Raw genomic sequence first — 27,786 nt, 5'->3', positions numbered from 1 at the left:
AGCTAGAATAGCTGCTTCTATGCCAGGGCCTGCATGTCTCCCATGCATGGGGCAAGATCTGAATGCCTGTGCTTCAGGGAACCTTACAAGTGCATAGGCCCCTTGGAGACTATTACAGGCTGGAGCAACTTAGAGCAGCACATAGATTCTTTTTAACTTGTGCTGGGGGTCACTGCAAGCCCCTGTAGCTCCCAGGGTTGAATGGGATGAAAGGTGCATCACAGACCCCATATGGTCCCTAGGAGGGACAGCTCTTCTTGGGGGTTCGCGCTCTCTCAGGAGTTAAGCCCCTCTGCTTCTTGAAACCACACCTCTCTGAATCTTCAGCACACCTGTCGCTTGCCATGGGCCCCCGCAAGGAGTCCACTCGCTCTGGACACATGGGTCCTCCACGCCTAGAGGGAATAACGCAACCCTGTTCTCTAGATCTGAGCAACTCTCAGCTAGCACAAAACAGGAGGATTTATTGAGCATCTGAACACAGCATAGGAACTCTCAGGGCTCATACGCCTGGCCTCCCACAGCACAGCATGTCTAAGCCTTTCCTACATCCAGGTGGCTCTGCCTGTTCTCCCTTCCCAATACAGAACCCTTCCCCCCCCCCCGCCTTTTCAGCTGAGCCTTTGATATCCCTCCCCAGCAGATACTCTCCTGTCCTTTGCCTTCTGGCCAGGTAAACAGTGTTGCCTGGCCCTTTTCTTCTTCACCTCCCCTCTCATCTATCCTTTGTTCCCCCTGGCTGGAACCAGCTGGTCATGTCACCAGGGTCCTTTCTCTGCAGCCCATTGTCCTTCCACTGACCAGAACCAGCTATGCTATGGGAGCTGGGTCTCCTGGTCACCAACCATGGGGTCTCCTTTGGCCAGGGTCCCCAGTTCTGTGCTGGTTCCTGCAACAAGCTTCCCCCACCCTCTTAAACCAGTAGCTCCCAGAGACAATGAGTCCACCCCCTGCATGCAAATCCCCTGGAAAACTAACTAATCCCTCACTTCATCACTTCGGGCCTAAATCTGCATTCCTTACTTGGATAAACTTCTCAGTGAAATCACTGCTTGAATTGTAAGCCCACTGGGAAAGACCAGTGCCTTCTTGTAGAGAGATACTGGCACTATATAATTAATAATGAACTAGTGGGATTTCCTTGTTCACAAATGCAAACATTATGACAAGGTCCATCAAGCCATGATTCTCCCACCACTATTGTATGGGTCTGAAACTTGGACAACCTACAGACGTCACTTGAAAGACCTTGAGAGGTGGCAATGAGTGATCACCCATCATGACAAGGTGATGGATCTTACCACCTCTCCAACTGACCAGTGCATTTTCTAACTAGCAGTACTTGCATTACCTAGCCTTCTGCCCCTAGCTACATCCATGTATCCCGTCAGTCATCCAGCTACCCTGTATTGTGGCTTTCAGCATGAGCTAAGTAGCCATTGCTATTACTAATTTTAGAATCAAACACGCAGGTTCAGAAATTCAGCTTGAAAAAGATGCAGCTCCGTTCAATGAATTAACTTCTCACAGTGATTTTAGATCTTGTCTCCACTAATCAGATTGAGACCGGAACAACAAAAGGCATTTTTGAGTGATGAGTACTCTGAGAATGTTAAATGCAAAATACTGACTCCCAATGGAAGAGTCTAAACTACAAACACTGCTGAATCTAAAAACCTGCAGCATCATGTTTGGGGAAGCCTACGCTTGCTTAAATGTTTAGATTGACCTAATTATATCACTCAGGGTTATGAAAGGTTTAGTGCCTTATGCAATGTAGTTAGGTCAGCTTAACCTCCAATAAAAGATGCAGATAAGTCAATGAAAGAATACTTCTATAGACCCACATACTGCCTCTCAGAGAGGTGAATTAAATACTCTGTCAATGTAGAAAGCATCTACAATATTCCCCCACAGAATGTATCCGTTGCACTTTTTGTTTTAGCCTTCTGCCTTTGCTTTCTGTGATGTTGAGAAGTAGTAACCTCTTCAATACTACACTGCCCATTTTTATTTCCTTTTAACTCTTGTTAGAAGTCAGGACTGTAGTTTCACCCTATATTAGCTGAAATAAATTTGTCATGCAAATGTTAAGGCAATTTTTCAAATGATGTTGCAAGGATACAGCTGTGCATTTCCAGCTGATGTTATTTGGAGTTGTGCAGGGTATAGAACAGACATCACACTGTAATTCTTCTTATAAAAGCATTTTTCACTAAACAAAACAAGAGTTGGCAGCAAGCAGACACTGCTAAAAGGAGGAGATCTACATCAAGTTCCAGTACAGCAGTTTCCCATCAAGACACCCACAAACTCCTGACAGTTTTTAAAAGCAAATTTCATTGGTCATTCAGTGATGTTTCATGCTATGGAAGCTGCATAACTGGAGGCAGTCACCAGTGAGTATATCTGAAAAGAAACAACAAAACGGTTCTGTCAGTTCCTGATGAACACACTGTCTATATGCGTGAGCATCTCTCAGGCTTCAGGAGGCAAAACAATGCCACTGTTCTGCTCAGGCCCTGTCAGGAAGGAAATATAACAACAAACAAACTGAATAGGTGGGTCAAAGATACATTTTCTAGCACTTTTCATAGAAGTTCTAACATTATATATGATAGGAGAAATGAAGAAGGCAGCAGCTTCATTCTCTTTTTAGACTACCTACAGTTCAGACCAAGAAAACAGATCATTTCTGAGTCAGATGCCACACTGAATAATGCCAAATAGGGACAAATAAGCACTCCAGCCACTATACACCTTTCCAGCAATGTGTAGCATCCAGAAAGAAGCCACGAGTGTTGGGAAAATTCCTTAGTTATAGGAGATATAACAGTCCAGTATCTGAGATGTTATATACCCTTCTCACAGCCCTCAAGAGAAAGGTGGAGTAGTATAGCACTCAGGGCTACTATGAAAGATTTTGTAGTACAACCCTTGGGAGTTTACTGTAAATTATGCCATGAATTGCTCTCACTGCTATAACAGCCTGGAATCTGCTCTTTTTCTTCCTGGAATGCACCTTCTCTGCTGTGCCTCCTTGTCCCAGATCACGGCATGAGTTCATTGCTATTCCCATGTGTAGATTTATACCAGAAACTGACAATAACAATATTAGTAGATTACATCTGTTTTATCCTGAAAGATCCACAGGTGCTAAAATATAGAGATTAGTCACCCAACAATGAAATGCAGTGAGCTTTCTAAAGCAGCAACACCATCCAATAATCTATAGGTAGGGATGTGAAGAAGAATGCATCCAGTTGAAACTATAGCAGGAATCTAGGAAGGCAGTGACCCAACTTGAAAAGGAGACTGGGTTTAGCACCCCCTGGTGTTACAAAAAGTGTAATGAAACCCCTGTGTTCCAGGCTTTGAGGTTATGTATTATCAAAAGATGCTGGGTAAAATTTTCAGAAGTGCCTAAAAGCTAGATTTTTAGAGGCATATAGCTATGTAAAGATGCCTATAGATGCCTAGTGGGATTTTATAAAGAGCCTAGGTGCTTTTAAAATCCCACTAGGTGTCTGTGAATATTTCGGCAACTACGGTAAATTCCTTTAAAAATCTGTCTCTCGGTGACTTAGGAGACTAATTCCTATTTTCAAAAGTGACTTTGGCACTTAAAGCCCAGATCCTCAAAGGTATTTAAACACCTACCTACCACTGATTTTTAGATTGATTACAGTGGGAGTTACATACCTACATATCTTTGAGGATCTGGGCCTTAGAAGTCTAAGTCTTTCAATGACATTTTAGCTCTTGAGTACCTAAGTCACCTTTGAAAATGGCACTTAAGCTCTTCTGAAAATTTTCCCCAATACCATTAAGCACAGAACACCTGAGCATCAAACTGAGGGACTGATACAGTGATTACTCAGAAAAAAGAATGTCACTGACTGTGTTACGTTATTAACAAGATTTTCTGCGATAGCCTGACCTTACAACTAAAAATTAAACAGTATAACTTCACACTGCAATTTACCCCTCACCAATGTCTATTAACAGCAAAGTATTCCCTGAAGGAGCCCAGATTGCTACTGACCTGTACAACATTACAGCAGAGTGATTCTATCTATTACCTGCCTGTTGGATTATCCCCTGAAGTCAGAGTATTGCTTTTCTTAAGACGTGGGTTCACTCGAGCTGGAGTGGAGATCACCAAAAGATCCTGAAGGCTGAACTGGTGGCAGTTTGTTTTTTGGAATACCACTTGAGCACTCTGAAGTTTCGTTTGTCTCTTGTCTATGGAGTTTCTGCTACTCAGATAGATTCTACTGGAGTGGAAAGCACTTTCTGTGTAAACAAAAGTCAGATTTATAGTCCGCAATCAATATGTACCCCAGACCTCTTTTCGTAGAGTTCATGTCTGTGTATCTGTATCTGAGATAAAAGGTAGAATAGATAGTGAGACAGAGTGTAAGAATACTATAGGGGCATATCTATTGTATTCTTACACTAAGATTGTGGGTATGTTAGAATTTCCTCTTGTGCTGTAATAATCATGTGTGTCTGAAGCATACTGGGACTATCACCCTGTATTTCCACAGAAATGTATCATGTAAGTGCCAAATACAAATGTGCTCCATGAAGATGGCACTCACGTGTTTTATTGATGAGATGAGGGTAGTGACGGAAAGGGAATATTATGGCCTTCTCTCCTGGTGATAAATTGAGCTTGCTGAAGAATTCCGACATCAAGATGGGGTTTTTTTCTATATCAGGTTCTAACAGGTTTCCATGTGGTCTATGGATTTTTGAGTATGAAACCAAGTTCTCTCTGGCACGAGACTGGTAATATTCTCTCTGACATCCAAATGGCACCACATTCTGAATGACTGTGCTTCCACAGTAAACCACATCAGTTGCTGTTGTGATCGCAGCCTGAGGCTGAGCCAATGTTGGGAAAGGTTTTGAAGAAGAATGAATTGGATTATCTGATACTCTGGCACAATCCCCTGGTGTTTGGAGCTGCAAGGAAAAAATCAGAAAGATCACGGTAGTGAGGGGCAAAAGTCAGATTGACCAAAACTTTTCTAGTGACCCTAGCAGTTTCTACAGGATTTGAAATTTGATTATTATTTAAAAAAACTAAAAGCTTGATTCTCCCTCATGCAAATGCCCCTTTACATTAACCCAGTGGAGTTTAGGGGCAGTAAAGGAGCCAGAAACAAGCTCTGAGAGAGAGCCCAGTTAATGGGGCTCCCAGGCCAGTGCTGAGCTGTCTCTATAGAAGAGAGGCAGTACAGTAGGCATGCTGAAGCAGGGAAGGGGCAGTCTTAGCATACTGCGTTCCAGGTAGTGTCACCTGTCAAAGAGCTCATCTGGGGCTGCTGCAGCCAAAGCATAGGTTGGAGAATCCTGGAAGCTGATATATTTATGCTGGAGGCCCAGGCAGGCCAACAGCTGCTACAAGATTAGGGGGACTGTATTGAAGTCATATTTGCCTCCTTCCATTCCTTTGCAAAGCATATGGAGGCACAGAGATTTGCGGTCTAACATTTTAGCACTTATGATGGAGGAGATGGCTTCCATCTTATGTAACAGAGGGTACGTCTACACTGCATCCCTAGTTCGGAGTAGGGATGCAAATGGAGACGACCGAAGTAGTTAATGAAGCGGGGATTTAAATATCCCGCGCTTCTTTAACATGATCTCGACGGCGCATTAGTTGGAATCACAGCTGATTCAAACCAGGAAGTGTGCGACGGAACGCGTTAGTTCGGACTAAAGCCCTTAGTCAGAACTAACATTACTCCTCATTTTTTGAGGAGTAACGTTAGTTAGGACTAAGGGCTTTAGTTCGAACTAACACGTCCCGGTGCACACTTCCTGGTTCAAATCAGCTGTGATTTGAACTAGCACACCGGCGAGATCATGTTAATGAAGCGTGTGATATTTAAATCCCCGCTTCATTAACTACTTCGGTCGTCTCCATCTGCATCCCTAGTCCGAACTAGGGATGCAGTGTAGACATACCCATACTGTTGTCTGAATGAGTCTTCCGAAAAACAATCCATAAATTATTCCATTAATCTCATGGGCGTGCTCCTTTGCTCATGAAGCTATATGCTGACCACTGTGACAGCACCAACTCCCTCAGCAGCTGCAGAATGACAGTGGAATGTATTTTTGGAAGAAAAATTAGTGAGCTGTAAACTATCCCATTCACTTCAACGAGGTGTTGACTTTACAGTCTAATGATGATCATTTGTATTTCAACATGAATCATTTCACTGCTGCTGATAATTTTAGAAGAAATACCTATCTATCCCAGGATTGCAGGTAGATCTTGGAATTGTGGGTGGATCTAGCTTGGACATACCACCTGCTCTGACCTCTGACTTATCTGTATATTGAGCTTGTCATTTAATATAAATAGACTAATTTCCATTAGAATTATATCCTTTGTAGAATAACAGAATTATAGAAATGCAAGGCTTGAAGGGATCTCAAGATGTCATCAAGTGCAGACCTCTGCTCTGTGACAAGAAAAGGAAAATTAAACCACTTCAGATGAACATTTACCCAACCTGTTCTTTAAAATCCCTATGATAGGGATTTCATAATCTCTCTTGGAGGCAGCCTGTTCAAGGTCTTAAATCTCTTTAGTTAGAAAGTTTTTCCTAATATCTAATTTAAATCCAACTCGCTGTAGATTAAGCCCATTAGTACTTGGTCTGTCTTTAGTACATTTAGAGAACAAATTATTATCACCCTCTTTATAAAAGCCCTTAACATATTTGAAGACTGTTGTCAGGTCCCCTCAGTCTTCTTTTCTCAAAACTAAACAAGCCCAGGTTTTTAAACTTTTCCTCATATGTCAGGTTTTCTAAAACATTGATCATTCTTGTTGCTTTTCTTAAGACTCTCCAATTTTATCCACATCTTTCTCAAGTGTGGAGCCCAAAACTGGACATAGTATTTCTGTTGAAGGTTCACCAGTGTAAACTAGACTAGACTGTCTTACATATGACACTCCAGTTAATACATCCCATGCTGATATCATTTTTTTTCTCAAATGCATCATATTGTTGGCTCATTCAATTTGTGATCTACTATAACTCCTACATCTTTTTCTGCAGTATTACCTCCTAGCCAGTTATTCCCCATTTTGTAGTTGTGCATTTGATCTTTCCTTTCTAAGTGCAATACTTTGCACTTCATTGAATTTCATCTTGTTGATTTCAGACCATTTATCTGATTTATCAAGATAAATTTAAATTCTAATCCTAGCCCCTAAAGTGTTTGCAACCCTCCCAGCTTGTTGTCTCCAGATTTTATAAGCATGTTCTTTACTCCATTATCCAAGTCATTAATTAAGCTATTGAATAGTGCTGGACACAAAACTGATCCCTGCAAGGTCACACTAGTTAACATCCAGTTTGACAGCAAACTATTGATAGCTACTCTTTGAGAACAGTCTTTCAACCAGCTATACACCTACCTTTTAATAGTTTAATCTAGAACATATTTCCCTAGTTTGCTTATGAGAATGTTGCATGTGACCATGTCAAAAGCCTTACTAAAATTAAGATGCATAATGTCTCTTGCGTCTCCCTTATCCACTATGCCAGTAATGCTGTCAACATGGAAAATTAGGTTCATTTGGCAAGATTTGTTCTTATACCCTGATTATCCTCTAGGGGTATGTCTACACAGCAGCGTTATTTCAGAATAACTGATGTTATTCCAAAATAACAAACAGTGTGTCTTACTCCGACTCCATTAACTGCAAAGTATTCCATGTAACCCTAATTTCATGAGAAGTAAGGGAAGTCGATGGAAGACTATTCTTCCTTCGACTTCCTGCTGTGTAGACAGCACCAAAAGCTGAATTAAGCTATTCCCACTTAAGCTACACAATTGATGTAGCTCAAGTTGTGTAGCTTAATTCGACTTTTGCCCTGCTGTGTAGACATGCTCTAGAGCTGTTTACAAATTGAATGTTTAATAATTAGTTCCAGTATCTTTCAGGTTTCCAAGTTAGGCTGATTGGTCTATAATTCCCCAGATCTTCTTTGTTCCCTTTTTTAAAAGTAGGTACTATGTCTGCTCTTCTCCAATCCTCTGGGACCTCATCCATCCTACATGAATTCTCAAAGATAATTGCTAACAGTTTTGATATTGCTTACACTCATCCCTTAAGTATCCTACTGATGACTTGCATAAGGATCTGCTGACTTGAATATAGCTAATTTACCTAAATATTCTTTAATTTGCTCTTTCCCTGTTTGATGGTCCTTCTTCCTTGTTTTAATGTTAATTATACTGAACAACTACTCATATTAACCCTTTTTAGTGAGCCTGAAGAAATGTAGACAATAGACAGCTTGTAGGTTAGTGCCAGGGCCCACATTAAGTGCCATATCTAGTCTGAGATGGATGTTTGAATGGACTGCAGATAGAAACATAGGCAAACTACTATATGTATATACAATTGTTCTGCTACTTACTATTAATCTGATGTCCATATCTGCTACAGAGTGATGACCATGTACTGCCTGGTCCATTGGGTCTGGGTTGGAGTTGTACTGGTTGGAGGCACCAGTTGAGTTTTGCTCTGTCAAGTTTGGCATGGACCTGTAATGCCTCCCTGATTGTTTTTCAGGTGCATTTGAATACTCATCAGATGTGGGGCGCATTTTTTGTTGAATTGATTCCCCATTAACAATTTCTTTCTTTGATTCTTTTTCCCCTGAGAAACTTTGAAGCAGGAGAGAAGTGCCCGGTCCTGACTCCGAACAAAGATAATGCTGAGAATGAAAGAAAATAAATTAAATCTCATATGAATAAAGAGCAATACTATTACCAGAATAAGAACTACGGCCACTTTCTCTGGTTTAAGTGGCACAAAAGGACCGTGTTCTAGCTGCAAATGGACAGTGGAGAAGTCCCTTTGTGGTGGGGAATTCTCCATTTGTATAAACCTAAGGGAGGCATGTCCAGTGCCAGATGACCCCTCGCCAATCTGATATGGGGTACTGCTGAGAAAGGAGGAAACATTTTTGTGGTGTGGCACAAAAAAGATGACAACCAGATCTAGGTGGTGATATTTGCTTATAAGGTGCACATATTTGCCTACATGGAAAAAAAACCCTGTAGATTATTAGCGCTGGGTCCTTCACCTGATTGGATGGAAAAAAGTGGAGTTTTCATATGTGTGTGTGTATACACACAGACACACACGAATATCCCCATTGCTGTTATATCCCATCTCATTAGTTTTCTTGTGGATGTTCTATTTCTGACCTTTAGGGCTTCTATTCCCCTACCCCAAGAAGAAGGAAAATTGGTGAAAAATCAACTGAATCATCCCCCCTAATCACACCTGCTTCAGTCTTTGTGCTGTAGCTGCCCTTCTCACCAGCTTATTTTTGAAAGTCTTCATTTTTTCACATCCTGACTCTCCCAGCAGCTCTATCTTCTTCTCTTGCAAATGGGCTGTTTTCTGCTCCTGCTTCATTCGCAGTTCCTGTAGCTGCTGCCTGTAGATAAAGAAACAGGTGGGTTCTAAAAGATCTAAAATAGTTCTGATGAGATCTGTCAGTTTGCAAGTCCCACTGGATCTTGGCAACAAATTCTGCCTGATATGGAACAAATCTGGTCAAATCTACAGGCAACATGATTTAGAGTATTGAGCTCTGCCCTGAACTCAGGAACTCTAGAATTCTAATCCTGGCTTTAACATGGATTTGTGAGCATGTCACTTGACCTATGTGTGTTCATTTTACCACCTGTCAGATTAAGATTGATAATATTAATTTACCTATCTGACAGGGCCATCTGAAAGAACCATCAGTTTACATAAAGTGCCATGTAAGTGACGGGTATTTTGATTTAATACTAATTCAGGATGCATCCTCTACCCTCTCTAATGAAAACTGAGTGGGAAATACTCCTTACCTAGCATGTTCTTCTCGTGCCCTGGAAGCTGCAGTCTCCTGAAAGAGTGAATTATTGTTCTGGAAAAACTTATCATATTTGTCCCAATCAGATGTGGGATAAATTCTACGAAAACCACCTGTGTTTTTCTCCTCATATTTCTCAGCTTGTTTCAGCCAAGTGGCCTGGCAGTTCTTATACTCCTCAGCCCTGGAAAAAAAACCCAGATAGACCCGTTAACAAATCATGTGGGATCCAGAATAGGAATTTATGTAATTGTAACTGCATTGCTTGCATCTCTGAGTGACCCCATTACGCAGATCTCACTGCCAGTTGACAGGAGGACTTCTCCCACTGGCACAGTTATCACCTCTCCAGGCAGTGGAGTAACTACACCCTCTGGAGAAGCCCCATGTCAGCATGGGTAGCACCTTTATCGAAGCACGACAGCAACAAAGCTGCAGCATTTTAAGTGAAGCCAAGCTCCTTGGAAAAATCTCCAGAACAGAAGTTTCGTTTCACACTGTAATTGCATCTCTAATCCTGTCATCTTTGTTTTGGCTTAATGCAGAACGGTTCTCATTTTTTTCCTATGTAGCAAGCCCATAACATAAATGTAAAGATTATCTGCAAAGGAAAAAAAATGAGCTTGTCTCCTTTCTGGTTTCCCTGTGGTTGTTAAAGAGGGTCTGAACTTTTATTTTATCTTTTGCTCGTTTTTTACATTAAAAATTCGGGAACTGTCTAAACCAGAAGACTCTATGATGACTAAAGAACTGCAGGTTGAACGTCTCTAGTCCAGCACCTTGGGACCTGACCGATGCCAAACCATAGGAGATCAAAACTGTCTAGCAGCACTACCAACACTTCCACTGCTTACTGGGTTCTTAGAAGACATTTAGGGATAAATTAGAGCTAAATAACAGTACAGGACACTGAGGGCCAGGACTGGTGGCTGTAAACAAACTTTATAGGACTGTGGGAAACTTGGCCACACCTATGATAAATGGACATCTGCTTAACTAAAATCATACCAGACCAGAGATATTACCGGACCAGAAAATGCCGGGCTAAAGTTCAACCTGTAATGAAATTATGATATCACAACAGTGCACAAAGCGAAAGATGAGCTATCAAGAGGGGAAGCAATCATTAGTCAGATTACTTTTGTTAATTTAAACAAATTGTTCAATAAATGTTAATTAACGTTTTGAATAAAGGAAGACTTTGTTATACATTCAGCACCCTTACTTTTTTAGTTTGATTATGAAGAACTTATAATGAACAACCTTTTGTATCCCAGCGGCGCTCCAGCAAAGCCAGGAAAGGCTAGACTTTACAATCTTGGTAGTTTGAAGGTTAAAAAAACAGGAAAGAAAAAACCTTTAAAAATAATCAGTTCAGGTCATCTGTATACATCACAAAGAAACAAAAGCCATTTAAAAAAATTATTTGCAGGTCACCTTAAAATTATGGTTCACATAATCAGAGGAAATTAGATGAAGCTATAGTAGGACACACCTGGTCTCTCGAGAACGGCATTGCTTCAGGATCCTCTCCTTTCCACGCCGCTTCGCTTCTTCTAGGATTTTTCTCTTGTCACAGGCCCCTAAGTTTATCAGAACCAAAGTGTCATACAGTAGTTGGTCCTTCACTTCTTTATCTAGCCAGGAGTCAGTGGTAAAGCTTGGAGAGTGATTCACCTGAAACGAAGAATATTATCTATTAACTGTAGTTCATAGCCAATGAAAATTATACCTCAGGGCTGTGTCTAGACTGGCCAGTTTTTCTGGAAAATCAGCCGCTTTTCCGGAAAAACTTGCCAGCTGTCTACACTGGCCGCTCAAATTTCCGCAAAAGCACTGACGATCTCATGTAAGATTGTCAGTGTTCTTGCGGAAATACTATGCTGCTCCCATTCGGGCAAAAGTCCTTTTGTGCAAAACTTTTGCGCAAAAGGGCCAGTGTAGACAGCTCAGATTTGTTTTCTGCAAAAAAGCCCCAATTGCGAAAATGGTGATTGGGGCTTTTTTGTGGAAAAGCGCGTCTAGATTGGCCACGGACGCTTTTCCGCAAAAAGTGCTTTTGCAGAAAAGTGTCCGTGCCAATCTAGACGCTCTGTTCCGAAAATGCTTTTAATGGAAAACTTTTCCGTTAAAAGCATTTCCGGAAAATCATGACAGTCTAGACGTAGCCCAGGACATTAAACTAGACTGAAAACTAGATTGACAGGGATTCCAATCAGAATCTGGTGTTGGCAAGAATCCTTGACAGACTTCAACGTATGAAACAGATGTATAGTAGGATCCATGGGCCAAATTCAAAGTGACACAATGGGTGGATTAGATTTGGCAGAAAACAGGTGCAAGTTGCAAGAGTGGTGCAGCTTGAACCAATATAGTATTCCGTGCAAGATGAGTAATATATATGAGTAAATATATATATATAAAACCATGGGATGCCCACACCTTAAATACTGCATACAGATGTGGTTGCCTTGTTTCAAAAAGGATATATTGGCATTGGAAAAGGTTAAAAAAAGGGCAACACAAATTATGAGGGGTTTGGAACAGGTCCCATATGTAGAGAGTTTAAAAAGACTGGGACTTTTCAGCTTAGAAAAAAGTAGACTAAGGGGGGATATGATAGAGGTCTATGAAATCATGACGTGTGTGGAAAAAGTGAATAAGGAAAAGTTATTTACTTGTTCCCATAACATAAGAACTAGGGGACAGCAAATGAAATTAATAGGTAGCAAGTTTAAAACAAACAAAAGGAAGTTTTTCTTCACACAGTGCACGGTCAACCTGTGGCACTCCTTGACAGAGAATGTTGTGAAAACCAGGACTTTAACAGGGTTCAGAAAAGAACTAGATCAATTCATGGAGGTTAGGGTCCATCCTGTCTATTAGCCAGGATGAATAGGAATGGTGTCGCTAGCCTCTCTTTGTCAGAGGCTGGAAATGGATGACAGGAGAGGGATCACATGATGATTACTTGTTTTGTTCACTCCCTTTGGAGCATCTGGCATGGGCCACTGTTGAAAGACAGGATATTGGGCTAGAGGAACCTTTGGTCTGACACAGTATGGCCATTCTTATGTAATTAGATTTACTGTGAGGACCAAATTCAGACTCTGATATTAGCAGGTTCAGCTCCTATTGAAGTTAATGGATAACCCTGGAAGAGTCCTTTGTGCAAAGAACTGGAGAGTAAGGCTGTCCCCACATGCAGGAACACATTTAAATGTCAAGGCTACAGATCAATGTGACTGTCTGTGGGCATGCTGTTTTTAGCTTTTCTGTAGTCTAACCCCCTCTGCTGGTCACCAATCAGTTTTCCAAGCTTCTGGAATAATGCAGGAGATGATATGCAATGGACTTTTGTTAGGAGATCTAGAGAAACAAAAAGGCAAAATTGGTGTTAAGGAAGAGGCTTGTGTATTGTGATAGCAACTCATTTGGCAGAATTTGGCCCCAGAGGTAAGGAAAGGTGAAAAAGGATACCAGTTCACAGTATGGACATGTTATAAGATCTAAGAGTGGTTCTTTGCTGTGGTTCTTACCTCAAGCAACCAAGGTTTGAGTTTGAGATCCAACAGAATATCAAATCCTAGTATTTCAAAGCAAGCACTACCCACAGTGTGGTTGGGGAAACAAGAGTGATAGTTATGTTTGATAACAGGATGTGCTGATATCAGGGTTTTAATAACAACATCTTCTATATCCAGCCACATCAGGTCGATATCATAGCCATGCTTCTGCATGTACTTATTAAAGGTGGAGAGCTTCCTATTAAGAAAAAAAAATAAGTTGGTAACCCATATTAATGTCAAATCAGTGCACAGTAAGCACTTTTCTGTTTGCTTTTATGCTGCTTTAGTGAAGCATAGTTCATTATATTCATATACCTGCAGAAACAAAATAAAGTTTAACAAAACAAATTATTATTGAAACTCTTGCATATATCAATGTAAGCTCTTCTCAGATATTGAGGATGGCCTATGCATTACTACAAGGATTCTCAACAGTTATGTTATGAATAAGTGTCAGTAAAGTATGTCCTGCCTGCCTTAACTATATTGCTAATAGAGAGAGGATCCCAGAAATACAGGAAAGGATTCCTTATATGGAAAATAATGAGAACCACTGTTCTAATTAATCTCTCCGTCTTTGGACAGTTCTACACTTTAAATTGTATTGGTATAATCAGGGCTTGACAAATGGCGGCGAAATCTACTCGCCAGCCCCGCATTGCTCATGCACAAGACCCGCATTGCGCATGCGTGCGCTGCCGGTGAACAGGGCGACCGGCTGAAATCTGCTCGCAATGGGCGAGTAGAAACAGCAATTTGTCAAGCCCTGGGTATAATTATGCCAGTGGGGATGTGTGTGGTTTTTTAAATGATATAGTTGTTTTAGTAGAAGCCTTAGCCTACGTCTACACTACTGCAAAAAGTCGACCTAACATACTCAACTCCCGCTAGATCAGCAGTTCCCAACCTTTTCTAGATGGCGACCCATTTTGACAATTCAGGAAGACTTGATGACCCAAGGCAATTCAAAAACGGGGGGAGGTAGGGGGCAGAGCCACCTGGGGAGAAACTTGGCAATACTTTTGAAATGTAATGGCCACCCATATTCGGGTCCTGACCCATAGGCTGGGAAACCCTGAGTTAGATGAATAATGTACCTTTGGCTGAGTTACTGCACCATGGGGGATCAACAAGAAAAATTCTCCCATTGGCTTACCTTTCTCTTCTCATCTAGAGTAGAATAATGGGGTTGATTGGAGAGTGATCTGCAGTCAATTTGCTGGGTCCTCACAAGACCCACTAAATTGATCTTTGGATCAATCTCAGAGCCTTCATCCTCACTGTACTGTAGATGGACACAGTTTTACTGGTATAAAGATGTCTTATGCTAGAATAGTTATTCCCCTTCCTGTCTGGTAATATCTATACCACCATGAAGCACCTTTCTACAAATATAACTGTGTCTGTACTAGGTGGGTGATACTTATTTAAATATATTTGTATAGTCAGAGCTGTACAACTTTCATGTATAGACAAGGCTTTAGGATAGGAAGCAGAAAGAAGACATTTACACTGTTGGACAGTGACCAAGGCATTGCTCCAAATGATCACATACTACTGGAGTCTTTCTGGCATCAACAGAGACCTGCAGAAGAAACATTGGCACATAACTACCAAGGACTGCTTGCTCCCATTGGCCAACAGAAGTTGCGATTCCATGTACCTGTGCAGGCACAGGTAAACAAAATGTCTCACTACCAGCTGTTGAATTGTCCTTACAAGCCACAACCCAAAGTCTGAAACCCCTTCAATGGCTTATGTAACTAATGACACAAAATATACCATGGAAAGAAATATTTCTTAAACATATATGAAGAAAGCGTAGAAATATGTATGAAGATTCAGGAGACTAGACTAGCTGGTTAAGATTAACATTTTCTCCTTCTTACCTCTTACTTCCAGAATCTTCATCTCGGACAAAATTAGTACTGTGCTTATTAATGGAATAATTAGTCAGGTGCATGCAAACATTATTCTGCAAATAAACAAGTGGGTTATAGGTTAGAAAGGCAACTGTCTTGTTCACTCTTCTTGTACATGATACCAGGTGACATTACTTAACACAGAAAAAAATCTTAATCACAAGGCATTTAATAGCAATAAATATGATCAGCTCAATATTGATTTCATCATTCTAATGAACCCAAAATAGTCTTAAGATCATTTAAATGGGATCATTTATATGGGAAGTCATTGTGACACGAAAGTGTTTGCAGGATCAGCCCCTAACTGTCCTGAAACTATTATGTAGTGATATTGTGCGCTTTTAAACTCTAGCCATGTTCTACCACAGAGGTGGCTGCATTTCAGTGGTGTTTGAGGTGTTCATCCATACCTTACCCGTATCACAGTGATGAAATGAGACTTAATTATTATTGTTTGTGAAGGACAGGGAGATTCTCAGATTAAAGGTATTGTAGCAGTCAAAAACATTATCTTTCTGTGCCACAGATAGTTCCTGTTGTTATGAATTTGAATGGTGTTAATTTATGTTAACAGAGCTCTTTACTTACCAGATTGCTGTGTGAGGGATCGGAATAGGCTGATGTAGCAAAGCGTGCAAGGCCCTCATTATAGACAAATATCCTCAAAGGATCACATGATGTTACCAGCACATAAATCCTCAGATCAAACTTAAAACTATCAATAATAAAAGGCTGGGAAAGAGAAGATGAAACCAAGTTGATTATAGTTTGTTTGAAGAACAAGAGGAACATTAGTAACTCATTAACTCAAAGCTGAGGTGATGAAAATAGCTGTACAGTCCTACCTACAGGCTGAAAAAAACAAGTCTTGCAAACGTTATAACACATTAGCACATATACATCACTTTCCTTCTTTACATTGCTAGGCAGTTATTAACCAATTAAATCTTTCAATATCCTTTGGAAGATAACACTTCCTTACCTATCTCCATTTTAGAAATTGGGTAACTGTTTGGATAAGACATTCCATCCAAAAAAGGATAATTGCAAACCTTATGAAGGGCATTATCATTTTTATAAGCTCACATGATCAGAACTAGTCCTGGAAACTTAACAGGTCTGGGTGTTCTTAAAATGATTATAAAGCATCCAGTAGAATGGGCCCTAATTCTGTTTGAGGTCCTGCGTTCTACTATACTGCAAACAATTTACATATACCCCAGTATCCGGTATATAATCAATTCTTGTCAGAGTACTTTATTCTTATAAATTAATTTTCTGAGCATTGAACAAACTCATTAATCCTCACATAGGCTTTCCCTCTTCCTCCCCCCCCTCCATTTTAAAGGTGGGGAAATTGACATGGAATGGTTATTTGCTGAATGCCAAATAGTGAGTCAGAGCAAGAGCAGATATAAAATCCAGCAGTTCTGAATCTCAGCTCCCCAGACCATGCTTTATCTCTGTTAAAAAAACCAGCAATAAATAATACTGAAACATATTCAAAATGAAAGTCCAAGCCACACAGAAGATCCTAGTGGATTGAATGTGGATGTTTTCTATGAAGAGAGGATAATGCCAAGATGTCAGCCAATATATTCATGAGTAAGATACATTATAAACAGGTTTGTAGGATAGGGCACAAGCAATCCTATTCATTCACTCTCTTCTCCAGTTGGGTCTACAGAAATACTGTGTATCTTTGAGAGCTAACTCACTGTACAGCAGGAAGAAGATGTCCCTCATTTAGTTAAGTTCACTCAAATGGTTAGTTCACCGAGGAGAGGTGAATCTACGATACATTTTAGAGAATTTGTCTGTCTGTTTGATCAAGAACTCTCCCTAAATGGGAAGATCTAAGGCCACCAAATTAAGTATAAAGTGTCCTTTTATCATAACTTAAAGCAACATAAGAGTTTGGTTGTGCCAAGGAAAACAGGATGTGCCTGGAATGGGATTGCTTTTCATAAAACCTAACAGAAAAGAGATATAATCACCAAAGTAAGAACAGGCTTCAAAATGTCATAACTGAGCAAATGTTGAAAGAGACTGAACCAAGATGAGCCAGAAAAAATAGGATGAACATGGAATAGGATTGCTTCCCAATAAACTTTACAGAAAAGAGATAAAATGCAGAAATGTGGAGTAGGGCTCTGATTTGGCACAGCTAAATCAATGTTTAAGGTTTGAAAACTAGAAGAACCTGTTATTGCAAACCACATTGACTATAGCCCTTTTTTGTTAAAACATTGTGAATGATAAGAGTTTATAGGGATGAAGAACTAAAATACACTTGATGGAATTCCCAAATTATAGACCCAGACAACAGTGGGTAAATCTGCTAGTGGAAAGCTTATTCAAAAATTACTTAGGAACCCCAATGGCACACAAGAGAGAGATTATTTTGATAGTCATGTATTCAAAGACAACGACCAATGAGTGAGTGCTGTTTGTGACTGGCTGGCTGATTATAGACAAGAAAAGCTGAGCTGAATTAAACTATGAATGACAGAACAGTAGTTTTGGCATGAGGAACAGGGGGATTACCCTTGAGATGTAGAGCTGGCAGATCATATCCTCTCCAGGTTTTATGTCTTTCACAGATCTGGTGATGAAAATTCCTCTCCCCTGACAGCCAGAGTCTGGTTTGCAGATGTATGTCTTATGTTTCCTTGATCTGCTATAGGCTTGCAGATCCCCATAGCTATAAGGAGAGATGGTATGGAGGAAAGAAAGAAAAGTCACACATTAATTAGAATTACATGATTCCAAGGTTTGATGTCTGACCACCTACCAGTGCTAACATTTTGGCAGACAAATGCAAATGTTTACAGAGCCAATGATCAGAAAGAAAAAATATCTGTCTCTCCACAGAGCCAGGAATACAACTTTTTTTCTTTCTCTCTCTCTCCTTTATTTCCAGTAAAGGCAAATTTAGAGTCACACAGTGTTATGGAAATGATCTTTTTGTTTCTTAGATAAAAGAGACTTTTAATATGATGTAGAAATCATTTCTTCTTCCAATGAATACCCATCCCATTGAGTAATATAGCAGTAGACTTAATTATAAAAAAAGAATTGTATTCCATTCAATAGCAAAGGGGCTTGCATTGGCAATGAAACAGATTACTGCATTCAGCTCAAAGCAACAACATTCAACTGTGAAAATGTTCCTTGTCTTTTCCACTACTCTGTGTAAATAAAAGAACAGAATGATAATGGGTTTGATTCTCTTCTCCCTTGCTCAAATTGTACATTGATGCATCTTCATGGAGGTGAAAGGAGTTACTATCATTTTACACTGGAATAAGAAGAGACTCAGGCCCAAACGAAGGAAGAGACCAGTAAGCTGAAATAAAGGATGAGAGGAAAAAATGGGAGTGATATGAAGGGAAGCAAGACAAGAGAAAAATCAATCAGTAGACATTTTAAGAAGGAAAACTCACTCAGCAGGAAGACACCACGTCCTAGGAAAGAAGTTAAATTCTTTTGGGAAGAGCTTTAGCATCCTGCTCATGTTCCTTGCTAGCAGGTCCTTTCTACAGATTTCACTCATCCCAGGAAAGTGGTTGATTTTCTGGAAAAAAAAGTCCAGAGAAAAGACATAATAACAACAACCATCTTGCCAGCCTCTTTGTTATTTGCACTGGGGAAAAAGTAATAATTTGATATCCTCACTACCTCACAGTGATGAGTACCTGATAACTTTTCATTTCCATTATGCGATCCAGTGAGACTGAATAGTCTGTCCAATAGAGAGTCCATTCATCATTCTCACCTGCTTCCCGTAAACCATACTTCTTAGCAGCGCGACGCACTGCATCATAAGAAAAGAAACAGTTTCAATCATATTCGAAATTTAGGCTTTAGAAAATTCTAGCTGTTTGGACTCAGAAGGAGAATTAGACTCATGGTTCACTTATGCCACTCAATTCAACCATCTACAGACCCCATGTCCACTTTGAGTGGTAGCCACTTTTCCTTTAGTCCCCATGAATTTGCTGCCCCAAAAATGTCCATTTTGTTTGACAAATTGGACAGTCACTCACTGATGATTGTTGAGCAAGCTGACCTCTCCAGTACACCAGCAGAAAATTGTGAGATGGCGTAAGCTTGCATTGGTCTTTCTAACTAATGGTGAAAAGTAGAACTTCTTGAAATAAAAAATGTTAATGATTCATTTAATTTGGAATGGAGCTATTTGAACTGGTTCCCCATGTTCCAAATCCATCAGAAAAATTCAAATCTTGCATGGGCAAAAGCTCATGGATTTCACATAGGATTTTAATTCTTGCCTAACTTCAGTCATGATGAGGGAAATGTATTTGATGATCACAAGCTCATCCTGTGACAATTCAGCATCATTAGCAGACTATGTCTTGGGAGGGCAAGTAGTAAAACAGCAGAGGATGCTTGGGTCAGTAATGAGATATGCTGAGAGAACTATGTGGGGCCAAATGGGTGGAATAACAGGAATGCCGTGGGTCAAGAATGAGTTTCACCAGGAGGAAAATCTCGCACAATCCTTGCCCAGACTGCATGATATTTCTAAATGATGCTTTTATTTGCTCATGTTCATAAGTACTAATATTCAGTTAACAATTCACATGACAAAATAAATTTCATTTTAAATTGAGCTCTTTTTCTTCAGAGCAAATGAAAATGCACCCCTCTTTACATGAATTGACTAGGTCACCATTCTTTATCTCCTGCATTTGGGAAAGATGAAAAAGGTACTCACCACTCTCATACTTGCAGCTGGTCAAACATATCACAGATCATCTGGAAAAAAACCAAAAAAAAGCAGAGACAGAGGCAGACAGACAAAGAACAGTTTATGCTTTATGGGGAAGTCCTGGGAACTATACAGGTGTACTTCCACAAATTTATGTACAGCACTATCTAAATGTTCATCCAATAGGCTATTCTCTCTCTCTCTTTTTTTTCTTTTTTTTTGGCTCAGTGGTCACTTAAAAAATTATTTGATGGAAATAATTAAGTAGATGTCTCTGAAGACAATTATACTAGAGACATAGTGTGACTGTTATTCTCTGTGTAAAGCTGACAGACCCGGGTCATCGGCATATGCCTCTACCACATGACTTAGAAGCCAGCCAGCTCTCAGCTCAGGCTTTAGAGCAGAATTTACTCTCCCTTGTCAGTGGTCTCAGTGCCTCTGAGTTACACCTGGTTACAGGGTCTCTGGCACATATCATTATACAAACTGGAGAAGGTGGTTTGCCGGGACGAGACCTGAGAATTCCCCATGCTTCCAACCAAAGAATGACCTTCAGCAGCACCCTCACTCAACAGTATGCTCCCTGGTTGCATGGACTAAACTAACCCTCTTCATAGCACCTCAGAAACCAGCATAGCCCCTATGCTTCCAACAGACTTTTTTCACTCTGGAGCTTTGCATGCAGGCCAGGATCCACAGTGAAAGCCACAGAATCCATAGCAGCAAGCTCAGCTTCCATTTCAGAGCTAGGCTCAGGATGAGGTGCCACTGAAGATGAGTTTATGCACCGATTAAATGCCAGAAGCTGGCCCAAGTCAGCTGACTTGGCTTGTGGGGTTGTAAAACTTCTGTGTAGATGTGTGTGCTCAGGCTGGAGTCCAAGCTGTGGGGCCCCATGAGGAAGGAAGATCCCAATGGCTAGGCTGCAGCCTGAGTTTGAATATCTACAACTTTTAGTTCAGCAGCCGAGCCTCACAAGCCCAAGTGAGCTGACCAAAGCCTGCTACAGCTGTGCCACAGGCCTTTTAATCCTGAGTCAAGGGCCACAGGACCACTAAAGCCATCTCTGGCGGAGGCCCTTTTGTCCACCCCTGATCTAGACGGTGCTTGGCCCTGCCGTGAGGGCACAGGACTGGACTCGATGACCTCTCGAAGTCCCTTCCAGTTCTAGTGTTCTATGATTCTGTGAGGATCCATTAGGACCTAGTCTCTGTCACAGCTCAATCTCTCCACCCTGTGCTTTACTCACAGAAATTTGCACATACGTAAGAATGGAATCACCATATCAGGGGTAACCTTCCTGTTCTTAGGGCACTGATTGACTAGATGTGTCCCACAATGAAAGCAGGCTATGTCTTCAGTGGCCAAGGCACAAACATAGTATAGTCCAATGGTCCCCAAATTGTGGGACGTGCTCCCATAGGGGGTCATGGAGGAACTGTAGGGGTATGTGTGGCAGGGCTTCAGCCAGCCCCCATACAAGGGTGGAAAGGGAGTGCCATTTAGGCCAATTCCAATCCCATCTACAGCTCCTCTCTTCCCACAGCCACAGCTCTGCTCTGGTTCCAACCCAGCTCCAGCCCCACCTATGGCTCTGTTCCACCTACTGTTTCATCACCTGCCCAGCTCTGCCTATGAAAGGACTGGAGACAGTGAACCTCTGGGGCTTTCTAGCCCAAAGAAATCCTTTTAATAAGACTAGCATTCTCACTGTAATTCAGCAGGTCTCTGGCCAGCCGCTTATTTCCTGAAAATGTAGGCACATTAGAAAGAGTGACTTAAGAAGCCGGTGTCAAGAGGGACCAATCCAGCAATAGAGTTTCCTCTAAGCTGCGCAGCAGCACAGCCCCACAACTGCTTAATGAAGACTACCCAGGGCTCAGGACTCATGCACGGAGCTGCCTGGTCAGGGGAGAGGCACTTCTCCCTCAGTGACAGCAGCAGCTACCTGCTGAGGATAAAGCAGCGAGTCTCTCCCAGCCAGTAAGGAAATGTCCCCTCCCTACCATCTGGGAGGGGCTCACCTTGGCTGAGCAGGGCTTCACAGCTTAGAGCAGAGGGAACACTAAAGACAAAAACACTCTGCAAAACAATCTTCTCTGCAACCACCTGATCAACAAGATAAATATGGCAACAAACATGACAACAGCCTTGCTCATGTGGGAGGCATACTACACCTAATCTCTCTTCCCATGGCTAGAACACACTCCTCCACAGAGATAGACTCTGGAGGCAAAGTCCACAAGCCATGTCCCCAGGTTAAGCCCTCAGAATCTGCAACGAACTGTGGTCATTGTCCCTCTGGCCTGATTGTGCCAGCCAAGAGGGCAAACAAAAGTCAATACAAAAGAAACACTGAAACTAATCCTACAATAACCAGAAAACTAAACCAGTGCCATAACAAGAGCGAGGTGAGTGAGGCACTTGTCTCAGGCGCATAGCTGAGGGGGAACAGAAAAGACAGCTACTACACTGTCTTTGCTCATGCCTCGTGCCACATCAGCACCCCCGCTTGCGCCGAGGACAGACTTGCCTCAGGTGCCAAATTAGCTAGTAACGACTCTGAACTAAACAAACAAAACAAATCTTAAACCCCATTTCCCCATAACAAAATAAGTGATCAGCAATCTCCCTCTGAATACTCCTACAATGAAGAGACAGCACACAAAATGGTGGGGTTCACTGGAATCACAATTTTCTGTAAGCATTTCATATACTTACAAAGTTTTAACTGATTGTTAATAATAAGAATGTGAAGGCCTTCTAACCAACAGGACAACAGTATGCAAATTAAATAAGAAAGAGATGATGGAGAGATGGTAAGAGGAAGAGGGAGAGGCTAATAATGCTAAGATTTTGTCTACACAGCTATACAACTTTTAGCAACATGGCCATGTCACTAAAAGTCGGGTAGTGCAAATGCTGTTTGTCAATACTTTCGGTGACAAAATACTTCCATCCTCTGTGAGTGGGGTTTGCGCTATTGACAGGAAAGTGCTCCTTCTGGCAAGAGTACACTGTTTACACTGCCATTTGTCATGGCAAAACAAAGCACCGACAAAAGTTTTGTCACTCAATTGGCAGTGTAGACAAAGCCTAATTTTACCTCTGATATTGCAGTCCCACTGGGAAAGGATAAAAAGGGGACAGAGTAATCTTAATCAAGTCTACTATGGTATGGGTAACCAGCTACAGTAGTCAGGCTACATCAGAAATCTAATGATAATTTTCAACAAGAAATTACTATAGTTTAACAACACAGTTTATTAGGAAAGAGCGAGCACATTTTACATAATATAGAAAGAGAATACAGCAATGGGCACTGCAGAAATACCCGCAATTAAAAATTCTAGAATACCAGAATACTGGAAGAATATAGTGATGAAACCAAAGTTACTATGTTATAGGAAGAGCGCTCTTTCTGGATGCTCTGGGCAATATATGGCCTGGCTACTGCTTTCAGTTCCAATCTGGTACTATACGGTGCCTATCTTTTGGTTACAGTGGGAGAAAAAGATATGGCAGTTACTCAATAAGACTGATTCCTAAATAACCAGTCTATTAATGAGCTTCCCCAGAGTCATGATCCAAAAGCCAAGTGATAAAGCATAAATGGGGATCGACAAAAATATTTATGCTCAGAGTCTGTAAAGATTCTTCTTCTACTGGGCTATACTGCAACTACTATTATGGTAGTAACAATTACATGTTAAGTTCTTTCTATACATTCAAGAAAAGCAGTACCTACTTCAGTAGCTGACAACCTATGAAACTTAAAAATCATCACTTTTTCATAACACCAGAACAATTTCATCTACCTTCCACTCTAAGGGTACGTCTAAACTACATGCTTCCGTTGATGGAGGCATGTAGATTAGTTTATTCGAAAAAGGGAAATGAAGCCACGATTTAAATAATCGCGGCTTCATTTAAATTTACATGGCTGCCGCGCTGAGCCGACAAACAGCTGATCAGCTGTTTGTCAGCTCAGCGCGCTAGTCTGGATGCTCCCCTGCCGACATAAAAGCCCTTTATCGACCTCCCCGGTAAACCTCATCCTACGAGGCATAATGGGGAGGTCGATAAAGGGCTTTCAGGTCGGCGCGGGAGCGTCCAGACTAGCGCGCTGAGCCGACAAACAGCTGGTCAGCTGTTTGTCGGCTCAGGGTGGCAGCCATGTAAATTTAAATGAATTATTTAAATCGTGGCTTCATTTCCCTTTGCCGATCTGTCTAATCTACATGCCTCTGTCGACGAAGGCATGTAGTTTAGACACACCCTAAGGGTAAATCGACATTGCAACCCTATTTTGAAATAACTTAGTCTGAGTCTACACAGCAGGCAGTTATTTCGAAATAGTGTGAAAATACTGTCAAGCCAAAGGACTTTTTACTCTGACTCCTGTAACCCTCATTGTATGAGGAGTAAGGGAAGTCAGAGGAAGAGTGCTCTATTTTGAAATAAGTGCTGTGTACATGCTCCCTATTTCAAAATAAGCTACACAATTGATGTAGCTCAATTTGCATACCTTATTTCAAGTTAAGCCCTGCAGTGTAGACACACCCTTTCACAACTTACCTATTCCTCTCTCACCAAAAAAATCCTGTGTTCATCCCCTTCTGCACAGCACCAGTCAGAACACCCGGTCCCCCAACATTTTCTCCCCCATTACCCTCCTGTGTTTTCAGAAGCTCTCCTACTAACATAATATGCCTTCTTCAGGACTTTTAAAGCCCTTTCAGTAGTTATTTCTAACCTCTTTCTCTTTCTTTTCTTTTTCATGGATATGTTTGGATCTTGAATTCTTTTTTTCTCTTCATACCCCACTCTATCCAGGTCTATGGTGTCCACGGCACTATCTTCACTTTCTAGTTCTCTTGGTAAGAAGTCTAGTTCAGTTACATCCTTCTCATCCGACTCTTCAGTCTCCTGTTCCACTCCTTCAAAGGATCCATATTTTTGCAGGATATCTGATGCCTTCATCCTGTGGAAAAAGGCACAACAGACCACAAGAAAAATGAAAAGTGTATGGGGATGAGTAACAATTCCATCCATCTTTTTGTGGATCCAGCTGTTTTCTCAAATACATTTGGTAAAATAAAATACAATATGACTCCCTGCATATTCCAGGAAGAGATATGTTCATTTCTTCCTCACAAGTACACTCTCTATGCCTCTCTCCCCATCCAGACCAGATCAGAAGGAACATAGAATGTCTAGTATGTATATCTCATCTGCTTTTAGTGATTACCATCTGAATGATATCTCCACAGAGGGAAAAAGCGTTGATGCTGAAGACGATTTCTGACCTCTTGCTATCTGTGATATTATTCTAATAGGATATCAGGAAGCTGCGTTGGTGCAAATCCTTAGTGTTATTGCAAGAAACTAAAGTGGAATTATTTATTTATAGTTTTTGTTTCATCAGAATTAGTGCTCCCTTAACACTTTGACCTCTCTCTCTTCCTAAAGGCTCAATCCGCCTCAGACTTGTGAATGGAATACTAAAGCACTGACTAGTGAGCACCTAACACGAATGCCAGCTCAGTGCTTACATGTGATCAGACGGATGACAAATCCAAGCGTAACAAATCAGGTTTTGCTGCCAACAGAGAAATTTTTGGCAAAGTACAGGGAGATTAAGGTAAAGGAAATCTTTATACAGAAGTTAATGTTTCTCAAATGGCTTCAGATTCTACCCTACCATCTTGGCAGAGACATGTTTGACTGAATTCTCTGGGACGTAAAGCTTAATTTCTCTTAAAGTATAAATAGTAGTTATGTATTAACAAAAATGTTCTCATATTTTTTATTTAAAACATCATTTCTGTTTGCACTTAAAATTTTCCTTGCAGTATTTATCACTCAAGTAGCTCATTATTAGCTTTGAGAACCTGAAAGTGAAATCAACCAAAAATAAAGAGAAATACTGACCAATCTCCATTTTTACATACAAAAAACTTGAATGACGCAGACACTGTGGAAAAAATATAGTAGTGATCATATAAAGATTGTATTATAATGCATATACACAAGGGAAGTGAATTAGGATTGCATAGCCTAAATTTGAGTGCTTTTCTTTGTAACTTTCATAGAATCATAGGGCTGGAAGAGACCTAGGAGGTCATCGAGTCCAGCCCCCTGCCCAAAGCAGGACCTTTAATGTTCTTTTAGTGTAGTTTTGTGTATGTGATTTTTGATATTTTTAAAAAAGCAAACTGGACCCCCTCCCCCAGAAATTCCAGCATATTGACAGCATCTTGCAAGCTTACATTTAAAAATTTAGTTATGAGTAATGTAATTTATAAGTTCACTTATGACTAATCAGACAGTGGAGATGTTTCACCAATGCCACAGGAAAGCTTGTTATGTACTCAGATATCACTGTCAATCACTGCACAACTTGGATAAATTATAGCACAGTATATGTCCACTTTTATCCTTTGAAATCTGTATGGACATCTCCCCAAGAGGGGAGTATAAAGAATGTGAAGGGGTAATATTGTTGGGTAAAGAAGGTGGGGGTCTAGAGACAGACAGCATGAGTGAGTGACAGTATAAACAAGGGCAAAACCTAGTCAGATATTGTATCTGCTGCCTACACAACCACCTTGTCTAGGGGAGACAACTTAAAAAAAAGTAAAATCCCCACTATGCAGTGCCACCATATTACTATCTTTGCTAGGGAGAGCAGCTCCCCTTCCTCCATCACCCCTATCCTAATAGTAATGCTCTCCACCAGTCAGAGGAATTGGCATTGGCAAGGAAAGGGACAATTTGATACTGGCAGGGCAACAGTAGGAAAAGCAACAATGCTTAGGTACTATTCCCACAAAGGGGGTGGAGAAAAGGAAATGTAAGGGACAGCTCCCAATCACTCCTTACTCCCTCACAGCCCCCCTGCTCCAGTCTGGGTGTGGGGGAGGGGGCAATGGGAGAGCTCTGCATCAGGATGGGGCTCTACACTGGGGTGGACTCTGCACAAGAGAAAATATGAAGGAATCTGCTCAGGGGATAATAGGTGGAACCTGCATTGGGGAGAATATTCAGGGACTGTGCACTGGGGAAACTGCAGGGAGCTCACTGGGGCTAGGGGATGGAGGGATGCTGAGGTGGGGGCTGCTCACTTGGAGGGCTCTGCACTAGGGCTGGGGGGCAGGGGCGCTGAGGTGGGGGCTGCTCATTTGGAGGGGCTCTGCAGTGGGGCTGGAGCACTGAGGTGGGAGCTGTTGGGGGGCTCTGTTGGGGGGCGGGGGAACTGAGGTGGGGGCTGCTCATTTGGGGGGCTCTGCACTAGGGCTGGGGGGCAGGGGCGCTGAGGTGGGGGCTGCTCATTTGGAGGGGCTCTGCAGTGGGGCTGGAGCACTGAGGTGGGGGCTGTTGGGGGGCTCTGTTGGGGGGCGGGGGAACTGAGATGGGGGCTGCTCATTTGGGGGGCTCTGCGGGGGCGCTGAGGTGCGGGTTGTTGGAGGTTCTGTTGGGGGGCAGGGGGAGTGGGGGCTCCCCGCTGACTGGAGGATCCTGGGGGCTCCCCGCTCTTACCTGACCCCGATCCCTTCCTCTCCGCCTCACTCCCCCGTTTTACCCCCCAACTTTCCGCCTCGCCCCGTAACGCTCTCAACCAACCTGCACCCCGCTGCCTA

General features: G+C 41.6%; 1 protein-coding gene across 4 annotated transcripts; it reads right to left on the bottom strand.

The window, feature by feature from the left end:
- On the bottom strand, nt 1-27,757 carry TTLL6 (tubulin tyrosine ligase like 6). 4 transcript variants are annotated; one of them, XM_089773946.1, is made up of 16 exons: nt 27,686-27,757; nt 24,900-25,127; nt 20,147-20,187; nt 19,104-19,222; nt 18,852-18,982; nt 17,953-18,109; nt 15,994-16,137; nt 15,370-15,455; nt 13,451-13,676; nt 11,407-11,588; nt 9,907-10,095; nt 9,332-9,488; nt 8,457-8,756; nt 4,605-4,971; nt 4,087-4,296; nt 1-2,409 (listed from the first exon to the last, which is right to left on the bottom strand). In XM_089773946.1, exons 4-16 carry the CDS (start codon nt 19,122-19,124, stop codon nt 2,351-2,353), a joined length of 2,229 nt encoding a protein of 742 aa, XP_089630072.1. In that variant the 5' UTR covers nt 19,125-19,222; nt 20,147-20,187; nt 24,900-25,127; nt 27,686-27,757; the 3' UTR covers nt 1-2,350. The 4 variants fall into 4 exon arrangements, with proteins under 4 accessions (XP_089630072.1, XP_089630071.1, XP_025039061.2 ...); XM_089773945.1 differs by lacking the exon at nt 27,686-27,757 and adding an exon at nt 25,395-25,632 and having other exon boundaries at nt 20,147-20,185; nt 24,901-25,127; XM_025183276.3 differs by lacking the exons at nt 24,900-25,127; nt 27,686-27,757 and having other exon boundaries at nt 4,083-4,296.
- Between the last annotated feature and the right edge of the window lie 29 nt (nt 27,758-27,786).

The sequence above is a fragment of the Pelodiscus sinensis genome, chromosome 29, assembly GCF_052426305.1.
Source record: "Pelodiscus sinensis isolate ZL-2025 chromosome 29, ASM5242630v1, whole genome shotgun sequence".
Lineage (NCBI taxonomy): Eukaryota > Metazoa > Chordata > Testudines > Trionychidae > Pelodiscus > Pelodiscus sinensis.
This window is presented reverse-complemented; position numbering and strand designations above follow the sequence as displayed.